General features: G+C 38.7%; 1 protein-coding gene across 2 annotated transcripts in view; it reads left to right on the top strand.

Annotated features, from left to right (window-relative positions):
• Positions 1 to 14,075, top strand: part of LOC137300597 (ras-related protein Rab-14) — a 33,837-nt gene extending 19,762 nt beyond the window's left edge. For both annotated transcript variants that reach the window (XM_067969766.1, XM_067969767.1), the window contains exons 4-8: positions 2,682 to 2,859; positions 3,553 to 3,619; positions 5,117 to 5,204; positions 11,117 to 11,147; positions 11,716 to 14,075. In XM_067969766.1, the coding sequence (XP_067825867.1) occupies positions 2,682 to 2,859; positions 3,553 to 3,619; positions 5,117 to 5,204; positions 11,117 to 11,147; positions 11,716 to 11,893 (542 nt within the window). In that variant the 3' untranslated portion in view covers positions 11,894 to 14,075. The remainder of the gene's footprint in view (positions 1 to 2,681; positions 2,860 to 3,552; positions 3,620 to 5,116; positions 5,205 to 11,116; positions 11,148 to 11,715) is intronic.
• The last annotated feature ends 8,772 nt before the right edge of the window (positions 14,076 to 22,847 follow it).

Here is a 22,847-nt window from a genome sequence, read left to right as displayed (position 1 = left end):
CCATCACTCTGAACAGGATTTGAACCAGATTCAAAGCACGCACACTGCCTGTAATACTAGACACTGCAGACCTGAGAGCTTGCTAAAGATGCACTTTTTTCCTAACTGCTCTAGCAAGATTAATGATGAGGACTAAGAGTGGTCCGTGTCTCCCCAATCAGCAGTACTTTGGGGGAAAGTAATTTGGGACTCTTTGCAAGAGATGGACCTCCATATCAAGATAATTGAGGTGTTACTGTAGTTACTTGGAGATGTGCCTTAAAAGGAGAGCAGAAAGGAGAGGTTGTGTGGTTGGTAGTGTGTTGTCCAGCCTTCCTTGAACTAGGGTTTGAATTCAGCCCAGACTAGTGAAATAAAAGTCCTCCTGTTTACCTGCTCTCGGATTTGAGGTTAAGGCGCAGTAGAGAAAGCTTTGTTCCCTATCTGACTTGTCGCGCTACTTAATCTCATTTATTTAATATATCATTCCCCCCCCCCCCCACCACCACTGTTTAATTGAAAATCTAATAGCATTAAAAATTACTTGACAAGATCATAATTCCAGTCTGAAACTGCCATCTTATAAATTGATGCAGAATTTAGAGGTGATAACTAAAATATGTATTGGTTTTTATGTCTCATGTCAAAAATCCTAATTAGATCATTTTATTACCTTAAGTTGGTATTAAAGCCCTTTTTTTGTTATAAATGTTTTTTCAATCGTACTCCGGTGGTTGATCGAGGACCATGCAACAAATTGTAAACCATCTGTCTATCCATTGCACTTAATTGTTTTGGAATAATTTCATCCAGTTTGAATGATTATTTGGTCCCTGATATCCTATGAGGAATGGGGTGCATGTTGTTCAATCAGTTATGCATGTCTTCTGCTTGAAGCTCTTGCATTTAATTATTTTTGTTTCCCACCACTCTCAAGAGAGAGCGCTTCTCATTAACACACATCACATTATCAGTAGTGGGAGACTGATCAGTGATTTCTAATGCTGTCACTACAGTATGAGGTGCAGGCCTGATTTGGAAAGCAAAGCCAAAGCTCTTTGATAGTAATACATTCAAGGACAGGAAGAGTATTACAGCTGATATAAAACATTGGATGATGGATGGAGCATGTATTGACATGCACAGACCAGGAAGGCCCTTCGAGTGGGGGAAAAAAAGTGATGGGAAGCATGCCAATATAATAAAGACTTAGTTAAATAAATCAACATTTTTGGTTGTAAAATTCTATTTCTGCCCCACCCCCTTCTCCTCCAAGGCCAGAGGCTAACATGTGAGCTGCTACTGGATCTTCTACCAATGCCAAAGTGGGGAAGAAAGTTTGATGCTACCCAGCACCTCTGACAGCATGCATCATTTTGCTGAACCATGATTTGGTGCTCCAACTTTCTGCATCACCAGATATCATGTTGTAATAAGTAATTGCACTTTCAAATATCTGACCTGTATTTAAAACTTGAGGGCATTGGTTTCACACCCACAGTTTGTAATGGTGAGTTAACATTCTCTCTACTGAGCTGCAGGTGAGTAGAAGCAGGGCTGCATGCCACAAAATTGCAGGGAGGAGTCAGTATGTTAGTTGGTGTTGCAGCTGTGATTTGCTATTGCCTCGAGTTACTTAAATGGAGGCTTGGGAGTAGGTTGTGTTGCAAAAGGGAGGACCTAAAGAGTAGCAGAAGAAAAGAATGTTCATGCACTATAAATGAACCCTGAAAACAGGATTTTGCTTGCATTTATTAATGTACTGCATGCAATTATTTTCCAGGCCATCAGCAACTCAGACTTGATCTGGACTAGCAATCTGTTGGTCGTCTCCACCTATAATTGCATTAACATGCATGTTATATTGCACAAGGTGGGGGAGGATTACACCGTTGCAAAATATCTCTGCTTAAACAAGTACATTTCAAAAAATAATTCACTTAATATAGCATCTGTTGATAAGCCAACTGCCTCAAGTATTGGGTGCATCAAATGCACTTCACTGATTTAGACTTTGTGTGTGTGTGCTTGTTTTTTGGTCTTCTGCCACAGACCCACCTCTGACCTAGTCTGCTATCCTTGCTGATGTTGTTCTAGGACTAGCTGCTAACTCAGCGTAAGCATGAGGCAACATTCACTTCTGTTTCTTTGTTTCCTCTTCCCTCCCACCCAAAGCACAGGTGCTGTCCAGGCATGTGCCATGAGAACTCAAGCCCAGAAGAAGAGAACTGACTTGTGGAGAATTTCAACTTGATGTTTAAGCCTAAATCTTACTACTCAAGCACTCCAGGGTGCTTTATATATTTTTTTTAAAAAGTGAAAATAATTTAAAATTCAAATTTCGTAGGAAGGATTGCTATCTGGAGGCACCTAAACATTACACATTCTGTAGCTGCAATTTGTTGTGTGCACCTTGAGGGGGTTTTGGGAGATCTGCTTTTGTCAGTGTAACTGACTTGATGTGTGCCTTTGTGTATCAGCATATACACACAAATCAGAATGTGTCAAATTCAGTGTCTCACTGTTAATTGAGGCAATTGGTTAATTGGTGGCTGAAGTTAACTTTGTAAACATAGATTGAAAATGAGTTGCCACTGTGTAAATGCTTCAAAGCTAGGCTTTTAGTATGAAGATGCTCCAGTAATATAAAAGCATATTGCTTATAACTTATTTCTTTTAAATAATATTTTCTTCCACCCTAGTTATGGCTGATTGTCCCCACACGATTGGGGTAGAGTTCGGAACCAGAATAATTGAAGTTAGTGGTCAGAAGATCAAGCTTCAGATCTGGGACACAGCTGGCCAAGAGCGGTTTAGGGCTGTTACACGAAGCTACTACAGAGGTGCTGCTGGAGCTCTCATGGTTTATGATATCACCAGGTAATTACACACGCATTCTGCTGTGGCAGTATTTGTCGCAAATGGTAGTTTAAAATTGTAATTAGCCTCACATTGATCAGATTTTATTTTCATTTTCAATCAGCAATGTGGTATAGGTTTGATTTTTTTTTTAAAGCTAAAAAATGTATTTAGTTTTGCTGCCTTCTCCAGTATTTTGTAAAGTACATAATCAATGGCTTTTTCTGGTTGATTCCAGGTGTGCTGATCACTGACCAAAAAGGAAGGTGATTGTCACCCAAGCCTCTAGTGCTGTTCTGGCACTGGCCACTAAGGTGTTTCAGAACCCTGCATTTTCCTCCTACAGGGAAATGCAGCAGTTCCTTGTCTCCACTTGAGGATATTACTGCGGAACGTCTCCAGTTTGGAATGGCGTGCATGATTACTAGCTGTGAGCAATAAACTTATACTAAACTTCAGGATGTCTCCAGTTTGCGAGGTGTGCGTTATTACTCGCTACATGCAGTAACTCTAAATGAAACTAAGTGCATGCGCATCAGATAGCGCTTTTCATTCGGTCTTATTTCAGAGTCTCACCTTTAGCAATTTAAAAGAATATATTGGTTAAGAGAAACTTTTAAATGTTTGCTCTTAGAGGAGCATTAGAAATATCAAATTGAAAAATTCCGGTTGTATTGTAATTCCCTTTGTGAATTGTTCTGTTTTATTTTCCAGGAGAAGTACTTACAACCACCTTAGTAGCTGGCTTACAGATGCAAGAAACTTAACTAATCCAAATACTGTAAGTTAAGTGGCCTGTAAAAGCTGCTCTGCTGCTGTGTGTGGTTTTGAACTCCTCCTTCCTCCCCACCCAGTTTTCTCATGTAAGCAGCCTGACAACAAATTCAGTGAGGAATGTGTGCTTTATAGTCTAAAACCTGCACCATTCACTGTCTCTCCTACTGAGTTAGCATAGTCCAGGTTAATCTTCTTTAGCAGTAACACTGATCCAGAACTTACGTAGGGTTTTGCACTGTCTCCTGTTGGCCTGGAAAGAGGAAAATGTCAAAATATGGACCCACTTTGTACAGGCTAAAACTGATCATTTATTTGCAGTTAATGATTTACAGAAGCAAGGATCTAGACCAGATATTATGACCCATGTAGTAATTTGCAACACACATAATGGGACGACTGAGTCTGTTCGCCCAAGTTTTTCTGACCAACTCTTGAAATTAATGTCTCTTGTACTATGTAAATAGCTTCTTACTGAATTCATTCGCCCTGCAACAGAACTGCTGAGCATTGCAAAGTTCCTGTTGTATTTTAATTCATATTTCAGGAGTCTGTGCCCAAATTTAAAAAAAAAAATAATTTTGACTTGAATCTACGAGCCCACTGCCAGACTATGAAAAATGGATTTAGCAGCTTAAGCACTGGGAGTTGGGTCCTGGAATCGGAATTAAAAGAACATAAGCTGCTTTTAAGATTTCTGCTTTATACAATTTTTTTTTTAAAAAAGACTTTCTTTAGTAGCCAACTTGGTGAGCTTACAAAACATCTGCAATTGAGAAGTTGACAGGAGGCCCATCAAATCCTATGAAAACAATGAATGGGGCATGTTTTGGGGCGCCAGACATTGACAAACATTTCAAGTTGCGTTTAGGTCAAACATCCATATTGAATAATTTACTGAGTTTTCATCTATTAAATTTTAAACCAGCCAAACACCAAAAGGGCTTGATGCACATATAGTTAATGTTTCTTAGCGTGAAAATATGTAGAAGCATTGCAAGCCAACCTTTACAGTCGACAACCGGCTCTGACTGCTGACTCAATGTGCTTATCTCCTATCCCAAATGCATACTGCAAACTGATGTGTGCAAAGTTAATACCAAAGAATTGATCCTGTGATATGATCTGACTGTTAATTGGAAAATAAACTTATGAATTTACTTACAGGTTTGCTTTACCTGGTTAACGTTCACTCTGGCAGCAGCAATGTTTCCTTAATTTTCCTGTTAATGAAAATGCTATGGATTGGTAGCCATCTTGTGTACTTGTTTGTAAATTTTTACAGTGTAGTTCAGCTACAGCATTGCTTTTTGTTGGCAGTTTATAACCAGAACAATCAGTACATTTGTTTAAATCGAATTCTGTATAATGCCAGAATTTTAACCAAGCAAGCCAGTTTGTAGTGTGGCCACTTTGATTTTGCAACACTCACCAATTTGGACAGCTTAAAATGAGCTGGCAGAAATCAGCGATCTGCAATATTTACTTTGTTTTCTGTACACAGGTGATTATTCTTATAGGAAATAAGGCAGATCTTGAAGCTCAACGAGATGTAACGTACGAAGAAGCCAAGCAGTTTGCTGAAGAAAATGGTGGGTTTCCTGGCTACAGAATGTATTGTTAACATGCTTATTTAGTCTTTGTGAAACCAATAATTGATATAAGGTTTTATAGAGGTACCCTAAATTCAGCAATATGATCTGAATAAATAAATTCCTCTGGGGAAGAGGAATGAAATATAAATTATACTGATTTGCTCAAATTCCTTAACCCCTTGCAAAGGCGAGACCAGACATAGTATCTGATGGTTTGTGTGGAGTGCCATGATTGGGAGTCTGAGAAGTGTCTACAGTCCCCTAATCGATGTAACAAAATTCAGTAGAATATGCTAACCTTTCAGTGGCTTTTTTACATTTACTATATTAATGTTTGACATACTTTTGAGTTGGTTTGAATATCCCACTCTTCAAACATGTTTTCTTAGCAATTATTTCATTTACCACTGGCACACGTCTGTGGGCTAGGTTGCTTTGTGCTTTGCCTTCTCAGTTGTTGTCGTTCAGGCTTGCGTCCCCTCTATCCAAGTATACTCTTTAACGTATTGGTCTTGCAGTGAATTCGGGAATATAAAAGTAGTGCAGGTTTTATTTTGTTTTCCCCTTTTCCTTATTAAGACTATTTACATTAGCTCTGTGCCAAAAAGGAAGATTTCAAATACTGTCTTGTGAAAATAAATTCCTTGCATTGGGAAATTTGTTTCTTGTTTCTTCCTCCCTTTTCTCCACCCCCCTCCCCGGCCTTGCTTTGTCTATATTCATTGCAAGGCGGTTAAGCTCTTAACCTCTGCTCAATGTAGGAAAACCTCATAACTTGCAGTTCTCCAAAGAGGTAGAGCACCAGTTCATATTTGATCCTCCAAACGTGGAGCTGTCGGCTTTGCCATTTTGTGGAGGTTGGATGCTGAACTGATGTTTCTGGACATGATTTCTCCTGGTTCTAGATACCAGACATTTAAGACAGGCTGAAACTTATTAAAATTCCACTGAATTTCTACTTTGCAGTGAAGGAAGTTGTTTGGGTCATGCAATGCAGTATAAATTACATCAGACTCAAATGAGGAAGTGAGAATATAAAGGTTTTGTATTTTATGGCTTAGGAAGTTGGCAGTTTGATATTAACATGGTTCCCTAAAAGTGAAATGGGAAGTTATGATTGGGTTGAAATGTTTGAGGAACAATTATGCTGTTACTGTAGTTCTGAAACTGAGCAATCCTGTAAAGACTATGACACCTCCATATGGAAACAATCAAGGAAAATGTGAGGCTGTACTGAATAACTTTTGATGAAATAGTGAATGGGTTGAGAAGCATTGTTCTGGTTTTGGACAGCCTTTCTAAGTGTGACTCATTCCTGCTAGGAGATATTTATCCTTTTAGGCACTGCACAAAAAGTAACCAAATATGTCTAGGAAATAGTTTGTATTAAAGTTGTTTATTAAAGAAATTGAATCATCAGCTGAGATTATCTGGAGTCCCTTGCCAAGCATTAGATTCCACACTGTATGCATTAAAGGTTTTGGTTCCATGCCATGCTCCAGCGCAGCATCACTTATCCAAGATCTGGTTATAATTAAATCCAGACCATGCAGGATGAGTTTCTTGCCTCCTGGTAAAAATTTCCACTGTATGGAGCCACAGAATGTATAGTAGCAGCTTTAACTGTACTCCATTGATGTTTACTGAACACAAGGAGGCTGTTTGGCCCATTGCATCCATGTCAGCTCTTTGCTAGAGCAATCCAAAACTAATCTTGTATCATCATCTGCTTCAAATATTTATTCAATTTTCCCTTAAAAGATGCATTGGTTTGCCTGAACCACTGCCTGTAGCAAAGCCTTTTGTGCTCCTAACAACCCCCTGCATAAAGAAATTTCTCCTAACTTCTCACTTTACTGACTCTCTTTTAATTGAAGATCCCTTATCACTGGCTTCCCAACCAGAGAAAATAATCTTTTGCTAATTTGTTTTATCAAAAACTTTCATAATTTTAAAAACCTTTATTGAATCTCCTCTTGGCCTTCTCTGCTCCAGTGGAAGTAGTCCCAGTATCAAGTGTTTCCCTTCATAACTATAGTTTCCCATCCCTGATATCCTGGTGAATCTATGCTATATGCTCACTAAGGCTTTAATGTCTTTTCTCTAATGGGATGGCCAAAACTGCATACAATACCTAACCAAAATTTCATGCATTTACTCTCTGGCCCCTAATTTTAAAAACCCAAAATGCTGCCTTTTTTTTATGGCTTTGACCATTTGAAGTCTGTTCACCCATGCCCTGCAGTGTCTTTCCATTAGTTAACACTCCTATTCCTCATCATGCCTCTGTATCTAGTGCCTCACATTTTATCCATATTAAATTTGTATCTTCCACCTATCTGCCCATTCCACTAACCGGTCTGTTTTCCTTTAAATCTTTACAGTCTTTGTCACTGTTTGCCAACCCCCTCCTTTTTGTGTATCTGCAAATGCAGATTCAGTTCCCTATACTGACATCCAAATCAGTTATATATACTGTGAACAAAAATGGACCCAGCACTTGTCCCTGGGATGCCCAACTTCCAACCTTTAATCTAAGCAACATCCATTTACTCTAGCTCTTGTTTCTTGTCCATCAAACAACTTTCTTTCCATGCTGCTGCACCTTGTATGATATGCCTGATTTTTTCTTCTGAGCCTCTTGTAATTATAGAATAGAATGGTTACAGTACAGAAGGAGGCCATTGGGCCCTTGCCAGCTCTTTGTAAGAGCAATCCAGTTAGTCCCATTCCCCTGCTCTTTCCCTGTAGCCTTGCAAATTTTTTCCCTTCAGTATTTATCCAATTCCTTTTTTGAAAGCCACAATTGAATCTGCTTCCACCACCCTTTCAGGCAGCACATTCCAGATCATAATTACTCGCTGCATTAAAAAAAATTGTTTTCTCATGTCACCTTTGGTTCTTTTGCCAGTCACCTTTGTTAAATCTATTATCTGGTTCTCAACCCTTCTGCCAATGGGAACAATTTCTTTTTTACTTTATCTAAACCTTTTGTGATTTTTGAACACTTCTATCAAATCTCCTCAACCTTCTCTGCTCTAAGAACAACAACCCCAGCTTCTCCAGTCTATCCACATAACTGAAGTCCTTCATCCCTGGAACCATTCTAGTAAACCTTTTCTGCACCCTTTCTAAGGCTTTCACATCCTTCCTAAAGTGCAGTGTCCAAAATTGGACACAATACTCCAGTTGTAGCCAAACCAGTGTTTTATAAAGGTTCAGCATAACGTCCTTGCTTTTGTACTCTGCCTCTATTTGTAAAGCCCAGGATCCTGTTTGTTTTTAAACTGCTTTCTCAACCTGTCCTGCCACCTTCAAAGATTTGTGCACATATACCCCCCAGATCTCTGTTCATGGTCCCCTTTTTAGAATTGTACTATTTAGTTTATATTGCCTCCCCTTGTTCTTCCTACCAAAATGATCACTTCGCACTTTTGTGCGTTTTAAATTCCGTCTGCCCATTCCACCAGCCTTTCTATGTCCTCTTAAAGTCTATCACTATCCCCCTCACTGTTTACTATGCTTCCAAGTTTTGTCATCTGCAAACTTTGAAATTATGCCCTGTACACCCAAGTCCAAGTCATTGAACAAAGGTATATAACAATTGCAATTCTCCCATACTCTGGCACCACCCCCATATCTAAGGAGGATTGGCAGATCATGGCCAGCATTTCTGCAATTTCCACCTTTACTTCCCTCAGCAACTTAGGATGCATCCCATCTGGACCAGATGGCTTATCTACTTTAATTACAACCAGCCTTTCTAGTACTTCCTTTATCAATTTTTAACCCATGCAGTATCTCCACTACCTCTTACTGTGACTTGGTGGCGGCAGCATCTTCCTTGGTAAAGACAGATGCAAAGTTCTCATTTTAGTACCTGTCATGCCCTCTGCCTCTATGCATAGATCTCCTTTTTGGTCCCTAATCAGCCCCACCCCTCCTTACTATCCATTTACTATTTATATGCCGATAGACTCTTGGATTCCCTTTTTTATGTTAGCTGCCAGTCTATTCTCATACTGTCTTTGACCCTCTTATTTCCTTTTTCACTTGTGTACTTTCTATATTCAGCCTGGTTTTCACTTGTTTTACCAACCTGACATCTGTCATATGCCCCCTTTTTTCTGCTTCACCTTACACTCTATCATCCAGGGAGCTCTGGCTTTGGTTGCCCTGCCTTTCCCTCTCGTAATAACTTGTCAAACAAATACTGAAAATTCATATACACTACATCTACTGCATTCTCTTTATCCAATTGGTCACTTCAGTTTTTTTATATTTGTAAACATAATTTGCCTTTAACAAATCTGCTGGCTATCCTTGACTAACCTATCCATCTCCATGCTCACTAATTTTACCTGAAATTATAGAAGATTCATGCCATGTTTGTGCTTTCACTGTTGAAATTTAGTTCAACAGGTGGCCCATTTTTTTTCCCCCCAAAAATGACATTTCTAGCAAGCCTGAGAACTTCCCTGATTTTCATTCCATTTACCCACCAGTGTGAAGAGACTTAACGCCACTGGTTTTTATTATGGTTAGGTGAGGTCCATGTGTAGAACCAAATGCAGTGTAACTTTTCATGCTGACTTCACATTTCACAGGTTAGATATTTTCAAGAATTGCACAATGTAAAATTCAGTTGATATTTATGATTCCCTTGGCTTTTAATTTAAAAATGGAATGGTATTAGTCAGTGCCTTCAGAAGAGGACAAAAATACAAGAAAGGGAGGTGGGATAATCCCAAAACTCTTCACTATCTTCTTTGTCTATCCAGGCTGCTGTTCCTCATACTAAAAAATTTCAAAGCTGTAGATGCAGATGCTTATTAAACACTTCAAAGATATGAGGAAGGAGCAGGATTTGGTAGAATTGGATTGTGAAGGCCTTTCTCTAAGAATTAGAAAGCAACTGTCATTACCTGTTTTAAACCCATTTATAAATTAATTTAAGATAGGCCTGTTTTTTTTAAACTGGATGCTTTTGTGGGTAATTGTTAAGGACATGACTGTCCAAAACATTAAATCCTCATTGTATACGTCCCCTCCTAGCTATAGTGCTATTTTTAAAACCACTGGAGGCAATCCAAATATTAGAACTGGCTTTTTAAGCATAAATTCCTGCTTCCTTTTAGAAGTTCAACCATTAAGTGTGTTTTCAAATCGTAATTCTTTTTGGCTGTAAATGGTTCCATTGCTTAGCTTTTTTTTAAAAAAAAAGTGAGATTAAAATGGGAATGTGGTCTTTTGATGGTGAAGTTTAGATTGCACATCTATAATTGGTTTCTTGTGTGGTGGACTCAGATCATTGAACAGCATGCAGAGTTTGCCTTGTGTTGGTGTGGCTAATCTTCACTGTACCATGAGTGAGTTAGCCCACTAACAGGTGGGAAGAGGAACTGCTGTCATAACAAAAGCAAGACCACCACTTTATTACTAGTTGAAACTGCTGTAATGTGGTTACAACATGGACTGCTGTCTTGCTGTTACATTCTCTTCCACAAGAAATGGCAGTACAAATTGGGAGTCCGATCTACATCTCACTCCTGAATGCTTTAAAGTTTAATTTTTTTTGTGCTTGCTCTCCCAAAAAAAGGCATTTCACCAATGGGTGGTGTACAACTCCAGTTTTGTTGACTGTACTCTGAATTCTACGACTGTAGGCCGCAGACCTGTATTGTAGGATAACTGCAGCCGGAGAATAGAATGATTTCTTACAATTGCGAGATGGTGATGGGTGTTTCAGAACAATGTTATGGCTTAAAATTTAGTTACCATGGCATTTTAGATACATTTGTTGAATTGATCTGTGGTCCTTGTGACCATTGAAAGTTAATTTTATAACATCTAAAGTCTTGTCGGTGGAACTTTTGCTGCTTCTAAAGTTTTACTTTATTTTGCTACAGGTCTGCTATTCCTTGAAGCAAGTGCAAAAACGTACGTGTTTCTTGACATCAATCACTGAAAGCAAACTTAGTTGATGGGTCTTTTTGAATACTTACACTTAAATTTCATAAGAGTTTGTAAGAGCTTTGGTTAAATCAACTGACTTTAGTGTGGTTTTCCTGCTGCTGTTCCTGTCTTAAACTGTGGTATAGTAGAGGTATAATTTTCTTGACTTCATTTAAAGCTAATCTCATTCTATTAGGACTTTTTTTAAAGCTGAATTGCATTGATCCATTCATGTTAGGGAAAGGAGTGTAATAGATAATTTCAGATCAATGGAATCTATGCTTATTTCATTTTTGTTTTCTGCGTTTGGGGGGTGGTATTTGTTGTTGGCACTTTTTTTTACAATGAAATGTATTTGGGCTGGTTTTATAAAATCAGCAAGTAACTGCACAGGAATGACTTCAGTCACTGGGGCTTTGGACACTAGCCACAAGAATTGTACAGATATGTCAAGGCAGTGTTTTTAGTAGGGCCAGTATTCAGTTTGATCTGTGTGTGTATATATATATTTTTAATTAAGCTACAGTAAATAAAAATTATTTTTTGTTCCTAGAGGTGAGAATGTTGAGGATGCATTCCTGGAGGCAGCCAAGAAAATTTACCAGAACATACAGGATGGTAGCCTGGATCTCAATGCTGCTGAATCTGGAGTACAGCACAAACCCTCCGCTCCTCAGGGTGGCCGATTAATCAGTGAACCCCAACCCCAGAGAGAAGGCTGCGGCTGCTAGTGATCTTCAGCCAGCCAACCTCTTGACCTTTCACATCTTTCTCTTGTGTCTTTGTCAAAGCAGTATTTCTAGCTGCCTCCTCGTCTGCTGATAATCTGACAGGATAAATTTTGCTGCTGTGACAACAGTTTAACACGATGATAAATGGCTCTTCGCTAAACCACCGTAGATGTTTATCAGGTTACAAGGAAAATGAGTAGAGTAATAAAACCTCTCTTGCATGGAATTTAGAATTGAAATATTTTCTTACTCGTTCTTGTGGTAGTTCCTCATCATCCTCGATCTGTGCTCTGATTTCAATGCCCCTATCAGCTAAACGTCATGCGGACATTGCCTAATTCCATTCCCCCCCACACATGGGCTATAGACATAACCTTACTGTTCATTCAAAACTTTTTTGTTGTACAGTAAAAACCCTCCTGTTCTGCCATACAACTGTTGTCCATGCTGTTCAAAGTTACTGATAGGTTCTTTGACTGTGAACTGACATCCAACTCAAACCGGATCGGGTGTCTGTAACGTATAGAGTATGCTTGTTGCTGTTCATAAGGTCCCCACCCAGTTACATATTTTCATGGGGTTCTAATTCCAGCTCTTGTCTTAACCTTGCACAGGGAAATGGCTATTACTCATCTTTCCCTCTTAAGACGCAAAAGAAGGCTTTAGTGTGCTTTTTGTCATTTTATTCTTTACATTTATTAACATACGTAAATATGTATAAAATTTGAAGGAACTGAACTAACATTTAAATACATCTGTGTATATGATTTTAATGAAGAAACCAATTGATTACTGGCACCATAAGAAAAGTACCAGTTTGTACAGTACAATCTAAGTGACCATGTTGCCCCTTTAAGCACAGAATGGATATAATCACATTTTAAAAAGAAACAAAGCAAGCAGTACTTTAACACTAGTTGAGTTTCGTATTCTCTTGTCGTCTTGTTCCATCATTGCACTGTGGAAAGTCTCTACCATTAATAATCCTGTTGTGCAATCGACCGTGTAATGTTTTCTGTAGATGTCTTGCATTGATGGCTGTATTTACTGCCTTACATCATTCAAAAAAGAAAACTGGGTGAATGAATGCATACATGTGCTTTTTACTCAACACATTTAGGTGCAATTGTCCTTAATGAACTGGATAGCCAAATTCCATTCAAAAAGCAGACTTTAAGGGAGATTTGTTTTATTTTTAATTTTTTTTGTTCATTGTGTTAAACACTTGGTAGGATGTTTCTGACCTAACTTTATTTCAAGGGATAAAAGTAGTTTAAATTTCAAATGGTGATTCAACAAGTTTGCCTCGGGCGGCATAATTGTGGTTAAAATGCTGATTTAATGATCTGCATCTTCAGTTGTGTACAAAATGGGTCTGCACTGTTTAAGCATTATTTCTATCAAGAAATTAAGAATAATGTTCAAAATCCCCCATTAATATGGACACTTGAGCAGCTGAAAATCCTCACACTTGTAGAAAAATGGGATCCTGCACAGAGATGCTGTGGGAAGGCCAAAACTGGAATCTGCAATATATTGGAAATTTTGTCAATTTGTGCACTGTCCCTTGTTTGTAGTGTCTTGCTATTAATTTTAAGAATGTGAACCTTTTTTGTTGAGTATATGGGAGTATTGTTGAAGGAAAAATGGTTAGGAATCTCTTGTCTTGGTTGCAATGTTACGCCTTTGCTTTAGCAAGGTGTTGCCCAGGGACCACGGCCTGCAGATACAACGTGCAGGCATTTGGCAAGGTGTTTCATTCTAAATTTTGCTAAAGTTTGCTTTAATTATTAGGTGGTATGAGATCTGAACTACTCCTGAACAGCTTACAGTAGGTCTTGTTTATATCTGACAGAAAAAAAATTACTTTGAACTGCTGTACCTTTCATTTGATGGAACAAAATGCTATTAATCTGAATATTTGTAAATAAAGTACCTGTATCTAGTTAATTTGTCCTTGTACTCTTTTTAAGAATGTAACTACGTTTGATCCTCCTGCCTCTAAGCACTTGTTAATTGACATTCCTTAATGTGGCAGATCAGTGAGCTAGATGTGTGCAGTGACCTGGCAATGCAGTGTATACTTGAAGTACTTGGAAAAGAAACAATTCATGCCAGGTTGAGTTGTAGCCAAATGGCACTGAACTTGGGATTTGTGGAATAAATGATGGAAGTTGGCAAACCCTCCTGAGTTGCCTTTTTACTTTTTTGAAGAAGCTTTTCATTAAGTATCAGCTTGGGGATAAATTTCAAACACTGTAGCTTGAATTTTTATGCTACAATAAGAGGCTAGAGCAATGTTTAATCAATTTTAAACAAATAAATGCAGCAAGAACTACTTCCTAAAAGACCGGTGGTCCTGGAGCTTGTAAAAAAAAACTGAATTTGTGGCATTTTAGTTCCCTTTTCTCCTGATGTTGCAACTGCAAATGTGGCATAGTTCTATAAGGAACAGTTGCCCTTCTAGTACTGCTGCTAGCTGATTATTCATATTGTCACCAGGCATTTTTGACCACAAGGTAACCAATAGGTAGCCAGTCCTATTTTGCCTCAGATTGTCACATGCATGGATCCCTGGATAACTGTCAGTGCAAACCTTAGCTGATTTCCACATTCCTAGTCCAGGAATGTTGAGAGCCATTAGGAGGCTCCTTTCTTCTATATGATTCCCCCCCCCCCCCCCCCCACCTCCTCGCAAACCAAATCCTTGCTGCACAACTACCTTTCCATGCCCCAGTACTCACTGGTGATGTTGCACTGGCTCGGTGTCTGTCAAATTGTTGCCACTTTCTACTCAAAAAGCACACTCTTGACGATTGTCCAACTGCTGCTCTCTTTCTACCCTCCTCCATTTCTTCTCTGGCACTTGCATTTGTGTTTGCCCCTCCCACCACTTTTCAAATCCCTATTCAAAGTCACCAACTTGCTGTATTTGTAGAATTTCACAGTCAACATCTCAATTCTTCACTTTTCTGTGGGACTGTACATGTCTGGTTCAACTTTTATGTATCCCAAGCCATAGCCTGCACATCTGCCAATGATTTTTCCCGGTCTTGCATGTACAACTTGGGTGTGCCCTTGGGATCCATCCTTAGCCCTGTCCTAGTTTAAATGTTGCTGCTCTGATGATTTTATCCATAGGCATGGAGTGAGATATGTACATTGACAACACCAATACTGTCTAAACTTCCACATGATGGCCTTTTAGGCAAGGTAGCAAAGTTGCAGGAACAATAGACTTTGCTCAAAATGAGTGCTTTCAGTGGAGTTGAAAAAAGCTCTAATGTAAAATTTATAATTTTCATCATGTCATGTATACTAAGAACATCTGTAGGTGCATTTCAGACTTTTGAATGTAGTACATTGGAATGCTTACAGGCTGTAACACAGTTTAGGAATGAATTATGCCTAGTCTTCCACCCACACAGCTAGTCATGTCTGCGGTGCAAAGGTGACTAGTAGAGAGGCCAGTCGCATCTGCACAAGGACTCTTGCTAGTGCACTTCAGACAAATGTTGCAGAATGGGCATGTAAGTGGCAAATTAATTTCAAAATAAGTGTGAGGTGGTAGGAGGAATAAGGAGGTCACCTACTCCTTGGAAAATAAGACTAAATGGAGTCGAGGTGCAAAGTCATCTTGGGGTACAGATTCACATCCTTAAAAGTAGTAATGCCGGCTCGCAAAGCCATAAGAACTGCAAACGAAGCAATGGGTTTCATTTCTAAAGGAATAGATTTGAAAAGTATAGAAGTTATGTTAAACTTTATATAGAACCTTGGTTGGATCACAGAGTACTGTGCATGGTTCTGATCTCCATATTACAAAAAAGGATGTAGAAGCACTGGAGGAAGTGCAAAAAAATTTGCATGCATGCTAATAGAACTAAGAGGTTGTAACTTTCAGGCAAGACTATACAGGCTGGGGCTCTTTTCCCTGAAGACTCAGCGGACCTAATAGAGGTCTTTAAAATTATGAAGGTGTTCTATAGGGTAGATGTAGAGAAGATGTTTCCACTTATGGGTGAGTCCAAAACTAAGGGCTATAAATATAAGATAGTCACTAATAAATCCAATAAGGAATTCAGGAGAAACTTCTATACTGAGACTGGTGAGAATGAGGAGCTCTCTACCACAAGGAGTGGTTGAGATTATTAGCAGAGATGCATTTAAGGGGAAGCTAGATAAGTATATGAGGGAGAAAGGAATAGAAGAATATGTTGATAGGGTGAGATGAAGTAAGGTGGGAGGAGGCTCATGTGGAGCATAAACTCTGGCATTGATCCATTTGGCCAAATAGCCTGTTTCCTGTAAATTCTTTGTAAAAGGCGTGGGAGAAAATTGGTTATTTGGCTCGTCTCCCATCTTCAGATGGTGTTATGAGATGAAAAAGCCTTAAAGATGTAGCACCCTTTTTTAAAAAAAAACTGAACCTGTTGTCATTAACCATTAAACACAAAGGGGCCATTTATTAAGAAATTCCATGCATATATCCATTTACCTCACATTAGGTCCTTTACACAATCTATGCAGTTAATGTCAATCTTGTACTCCACATTTGTATGGCTGGCAGCTGTGGAATGCAAATCCTACACAGGTTTAAATTTGTTTATTGTTTTGGGAGCCTGATCCTGTCTCTAACCTGATCTGATTGGCAATCTTCCCACCCTAACTATACTGCATATTATTTAGACTGGTGCTCTAATATAAGCATTACTTGAAAATGGAATTTGGAATTAGTCTACTACAAAAAAAGCCTCTGGCAAACTGAAAAGTATGTAATTCATACGTAAACCAAGCTATCTTGCCTCTTACTGCTGTAATTTTGATGTCCATGTCATTTCAGGTTTGTAGGGACTGCTAATGCAAAATACAATAGGTTTTGCAGTACTTAACTCAATATCTGCAATACAATTTAGTGTTTATATATAAATCGGAAGAGCTGTGACCTGTTTTTAGTCAGAATGTGACTCATTAGAATTTTTAATCTTTTTTAACTTTTTTGTTATAATATTGATATATGGATTTCTACTTCGACCTAATTCTGGTCATATCTGGTCTGGCCCAGCAAGGCAGACATAAGATTTGAATTTTTGGCTTTCCCTGTTTCAACCTAATGGTTTTTTGCCTAATCCATCTGAAACTAGCTGCATAGGTCTCTACCTGTTGAACAGAAAGCCACACCTCATCATTTTACTCAATTGCTGAAGCACTGGAATAACTTGTCTGACAGTTGGCAATACTTAACTACTCTCGATAATTCACTGCACTAATGTGCTGCTTGTAATCCAGGTGAAGCGAATGGGAGCAAATTGTAGGGGAAAAAACTGCCAAAAATATATTTAAAGGTGGAGATTATATCTATATCTAATTTTTTTCTTTAGTGTATTTATTACATTTGGGTTTAAATGGTCAAAGCAAACATTACCACAGCCTAAGTCCTTTATTGTCATTTGTAAAGATATTCCATCCTTCTCTTGACTATATGTCACAATTTGCAGTGCTCAAATTATAAATTTGGACTTTATTGATGGTGTCCCCACAGCTTTAATTTTAATTCTACAAGATTCTAAAAAAGTAAATACACATCATTTATTTAATCTGTTGTTCCCCTTGCATTTAATCTCAAATGCTAAGAAGGCACATGTCGAGTGTATGCTTTTTACTGAGCATGCAAGTAGCTTTTTAAACATGCGATTGCTAGAATTGTTAATCATATTTAAGGGTTTTTGTTGTTGTTCACCTTGTAGGCTTTCAAAATAGGAAAAAAAATAATATCCAAATTTCTCTACTCTTATTCCTCAGAATAAATTGCACTCCAGTTATAGGGGTGTAATCTCAGCTGTACAGAGCCTGGATAATGTGGGCAAAATATAATTCTTGGTGCTGTTCAAAAGCTGTTTCCATCTAGCCTGATATGTGAACATTGATTATAAACTCTGCTCTGGTTATGTCACATCTGGATTTCCACCTAGCACCATGACACTGAAGGAAGTATTTTGATCTTGATCCTAATATCATAGAATCGTACAGCACTGAAGAAGGTTATTCGGCTTATGCTGGCTCTTTGAAAGAGCTGTCCAATTAATCCTACTCCCTTGCTCTTTTCCCAAAAGCACTGCAACATATATATCCAGTTCCCTTTTGAAAGTTACTATTGAATCTGCTTCCATCACCCTTTCAGTAGAGCATTCAACATCGTAATAACTTGCTGCATTAAAAAAAGTCTCATCTCCCCTCTGGTTCTTTTGTCAATTCTCATCTCTGGTTCTTTGTCTTCTTATCTAAGGAAGGACATACTTGCCTTAGAGGTGGTGCAATGAAGGTTCACTAGATTGATTCCTGGGATGAGAGGGTTGTCCTATGAGGAGAGATTGAGTAGAATGGGCCTATACTCTCTGGAGTTTAGAAGAATGAGCAGTGATCTCATTGAAACATATAAGATTCTGAGAGGACTTGACAGGGTAGATGCTGAGAGGCTGTTCCCCCTGGCTAGAGAATCTAGAACTAGAGGTCATAGTCTCAGGATAAGGGGTCGGCCATTTAGGACTGAGATGAGGAGAAATTTCTTCACTTAGAGAGTTGTGAATCTTTGGAATGCTCTACCCCAGAGGGCTGTGGATAGCATTGCTATCAGCTATTAAACAGGACTGTGTCATCTGAGGCTCAGTGGGTAGTACTCTCGCCTTTGAATCAGAAGATTGTAGGTTTAAATCCCACTCCAGAAACTTCAGCACGAAATCTAGGCTGAGACACGAATGAGTACTGAGGGAGTGCTGCACTGTCAGAGGTGCCATCTTCCACATGAGACGTTAAACTGAGGCCCCATCTGCCCTCTCAAGTGGACATAAAAGATCGCATGGCACTATTTCGAAGAAGAGCAATGGAGTTCTCCCCGGTGTCCTGGCCGATATTTATCCCTCAACCAACATCACTGAAAAAAGACTAACTGCACATTATCACATTAGTTTGTGGGACCTTGCTGTGTGTAATTTGGCTGCCGTGTTGCCTACATTACAATAGTGATTACACTTCAAATGTACTTCCTTGGCTGTAAAGTGCTTTAGGATGTCCCGAGGTTATGAGAGGCGCTACAGAAATGCAAGTCTTTCTTTTTCTTTCTATCAGAAAGGATTGTGACATCAAGCATTGTGAAGACTATGGTAATATCCTTGCAGTCAAATACAAAACTACAGCAGAACGATTAGCAACTTTTAGAAATACTCTGTTCCCGTTGAGATTCGGAGATTTCTTTCATAATTTTTACAAAGCAATCCAAATATTTTGAAACAAAACAGGACAGGCAGACATGACAATAGAAACCTTTATATAAATGCTTTATAAGCTTTATTCCATATGTGAATTTATAACCTGTTCCAGCCTCTCCCATCTCTCCAGTTACAGAGCAGCATTGACACATACCTGGCAGAGCAGGTCTCTTTCACACTCACAGCCGAGGCACAGCACATAGGGGATGAAAAGCATTTTTAAAACAGTAAAGATGTACTGTATGAAAAGAAAAGTATAGAAAATGTTTATATATTTTATACAGCCAGCTGTAAGAATGTGAAGGGGTGCAATATAAATCCCCAAGGTTGAATCATAGAATATTCAATCTCTAAATTGTTGGCAAAAGTTTATCATGAGTAGTTTACAAACCACATATTTTAATATGGAATTCTGCATGCAGTTTTTGATTTGACATTTATAGAGTGCACACTGGACTCAAGAAGCTTTATTGGTTATAAATTTAAAAATATTTTTGCTAAATGTTATTAGGTTTCATGGAACCCTTCAATCAAAAATCCAGTAGATGGCAGTCTTTCACAAGGCTTCTGAGAGGCTTGTTATTGGTGCAAGACTATTATAAATAATATTGATTCATTTGCCACTTTTCAAGTAGTGGACAGAATTCTGCTTTTAGCAAGTCTGTGTATCTTCAGTTGGCAGCATTTAAAAATAAAGACCCTTTTCATTCCACCAAATTTTGATTTCCATGGCTGTTATGCAGCACACCAGAATTGTACTGAAGTACATTGTGGGGGAAATGATCCCACAAAGCACAGTAAAATTACAGGCAATTTCCTCCCCAAGTTTCATTTTAAAAAAATGAAAACGTACCATTTCAAATTGGGGAACAGCACTGGGGGAAAAACAACTGCCTGACTCGGTGATGTGTTGTCGTCTTGGAGCAGTGTCAAAAAAAAACACTGACTGCTGGAGTGGCCTAGCTGTTCCAATTTTGACATAACTACTTCAAATGGCTTGCTTGATCACACAGAGCTTTGAACATTAAGGAATAATGAAGCTTTTTCACTCCTTACCCCTCTCCCACCCAAACAAAAAAATCCAATTGCTTATTTAAACAATTCCACGGCTTTCTAATTCTGTTTTATTATGTTCGGCATTAAGATCACTCATCACTAGTTTTTTTTCTCTTGCAACTGAATACTTTTAAAAGCAGCTCTGTGGAGATTCCTTGGCTGACGCCACATCCCTCTAGACTTTTTCATGGAGGAAATGAATGAGGCCTCCTCTGGCCTCGATTGAGAAAAAACAAATTTTTTATGCTGGTTGCAAATTCCCCTAATGTATAGAAATGTGGTAAAACAAGATCAGATTTAGTATTGGTTGTGAATGTAATAGGCACAGAGTTAAGGAAAAATCATAAAGATTAAAAGTATTAGTGTGTGGGTGATTCAAGATGGATTGCCCTAATTCCCGTATGCTCCTCATTTAAAATTTAGGTAAATTGTTAGGATTAGCACTGTAAATGTTTGACAGTTGGCAAATCTGCATCAACCGATATAATAAATTAAAGTTGCTATGTATGTCGTGCAGTCATCACCGCTTGGTGGCACCTGGATGGGAATTCCTATATAAAGTGAGCAGCTTCTAACAGTCAGTCACACCTGCAGCTGTCCACTTCTTTCAATGGAGCTTCAAAAACTCCAGGATCCAAGATTGGTGGAAATATTTAGAGATTCTATCCACCATCATGGTTTCCTCTGCAGGTAAGCCACAGTTTTAAATGTTAGCCAGTTTTCCATTTTGTTTTAAAAAGACAATTTTTTTTCTTGTTGTCTTTTTCCTGCCACTCCGCTAAACTTTAAAACATAATCCTGCTGGTCCTCTCATCATCCTCAAGGCACTATCCCTCCAAATTTTATTTTATTTCTTTAAAGTGAATTTAGTACATCGAAATAATGTTTTTTCATCGTCCGTAAACATTAAGTCTATCTCTCTCTCCACAGAAGCTGCCTAATCTGCTAAGTGTTTGCAGCATTTTCTGTTTTTAGTTCACCTCAATACCAGGGCTTAAAACGGTAAATTATGAGGTCAGGTTGCATAAAGTTGGCTTGTATTCCTTGAGTTTAGAAGGTTGTGGGGTAATCTAATCAAGATGTTTCAAATGATAAAGGGATTTGAAAGGGTAGATACAGAGAAACTATTTCCTCTGGTGGGGAATCCAGAATATTTAGGAGAGAAATCAGTAAGCATTTTTTCACAAAAGGTTGTTGAAATTTGGAATTCTTGCCCCCAAAAGGTTGTGGATGTTGGGTCAATTGAAATTTTCGACAGATTATTGTTGGGTAAGGGTATCAAGAGATATAGAGCAAAAGTGGGTAAATGGAGTTGAGGTACACATCAGCCATGATCTAATAGAAAGGTGGAACAGGCTTGAGGGACTGAATACCCTACACCTGTTAATATGTTCCTGTTGGGTGTGCTAGGCTTTGGCCTGATATTGGCCCCCATGGCTCGTATCTGCTCCAGTCCCAGCCCAATATGGCTGATTTTTAAAATGTTCTTTCTCCCTCTGCAGTATCTTAGCTGGTACGCTTCCACTTAAAAAAAATATATAAATCTCATTGTGTGGCTATTTCACTCCCGCCTGCTGGCCATAATTCTGGGTCCTGGAGCAGGTTGGTGGTTGGGGCGACACCACCATGTTGGAACACTATACTGGGGTGGGAGTTAGGGGAAAGAGGAAGGAGGGTCTGTACCCTTTGTGTAAATGCATCCCTTTCTTCTACCAGGCTCCCGGTTCACTGAAGCTTCCTCTGCTTTGCCAGTTTTCATGTTTCCCTTTCCACCTGCCTATCCCTCATGCCTTTAGCTCCACACACTGTGTCTTTAATGCCTTTTATTTCTCCAATTATACTTCCTATTGTCTTATAATAATCACTTCTGTCTTTTAACCATGTCCTGTCTTCCACCTTTTACTTTTTGTTCCTGATGCGTCAGTGTGGCCTCCTACACCGTTTATTCTGTCCTCCTACTTATTTTCCATGGGCAAAGCCACAGCAGATCCACAGATATATATGAAAAATATATTACTTGATTTTTAAATGTCTATATTCAGATAGAAGTCATGAGATTTGAAGGAGGTAGGTGACAATGAGGCAACTGGTCTTCAGTACTCATTGTTTGTAATGTACAAGTTTTGTATATTGTACACACTTTACTACACACTTGTGTAATGCTGCTTCTCTATTAAGCAGTAAGTTATATATACATACTACTACATTTACTTTTCAGTCCACCAAAAGATAGACAGCACAGATGCTCTTTCAAACTCTGTCTTCCAGGTCCATTTTTTCTAGGTGGCAGTCAGATAAGCTTTTATTTTAAATTTATTGAAACTTCAATTAATTGCTGCCCAACTTTGTACATTTTGTTTTTAAATTTAATTAAGCCTCTGCTGCTTCTATGAACATCTCCACTTCCTACCCATTTCTTCCTGGGCCTAATCTTGCCAGCGCAAGGTCTTGGGACTCTAGCTGCCTGCTACGCTGTTCCCAGCTCCAGCATCCCATATGTGACGCCCATCTGCCCTGTTTGAAATATTCAACCACCCGCCCTTGGACTGCCATTTTTGTCCTAGTCTCCTACTTTGATGGTTTCCCAGCAATAAGCATTTAAAAAATACAAATGGTCTGTTTGCCATCACTAT

Source organism: Heptranchias perlo, chromosome 31 (assembly GCF_035084215.1).
Source record: "Heptranchias perlo isolate sHepPer1 chromosome 31, sHepPer1.hap1, whole genome shotgun sequence".
Lineage (NCBI taxonomy): Eukaryota > Metazoa > Chordata > Chondrichthyes > Hexanchiformes > Hexanchidae > Heptranchias > Heptranchias perlo.
The sequence above is the reverse complement of the archived record's forward strand: the minus strand, read 5'-3'. Positions and strand labels throughout refer to the sequence as shown.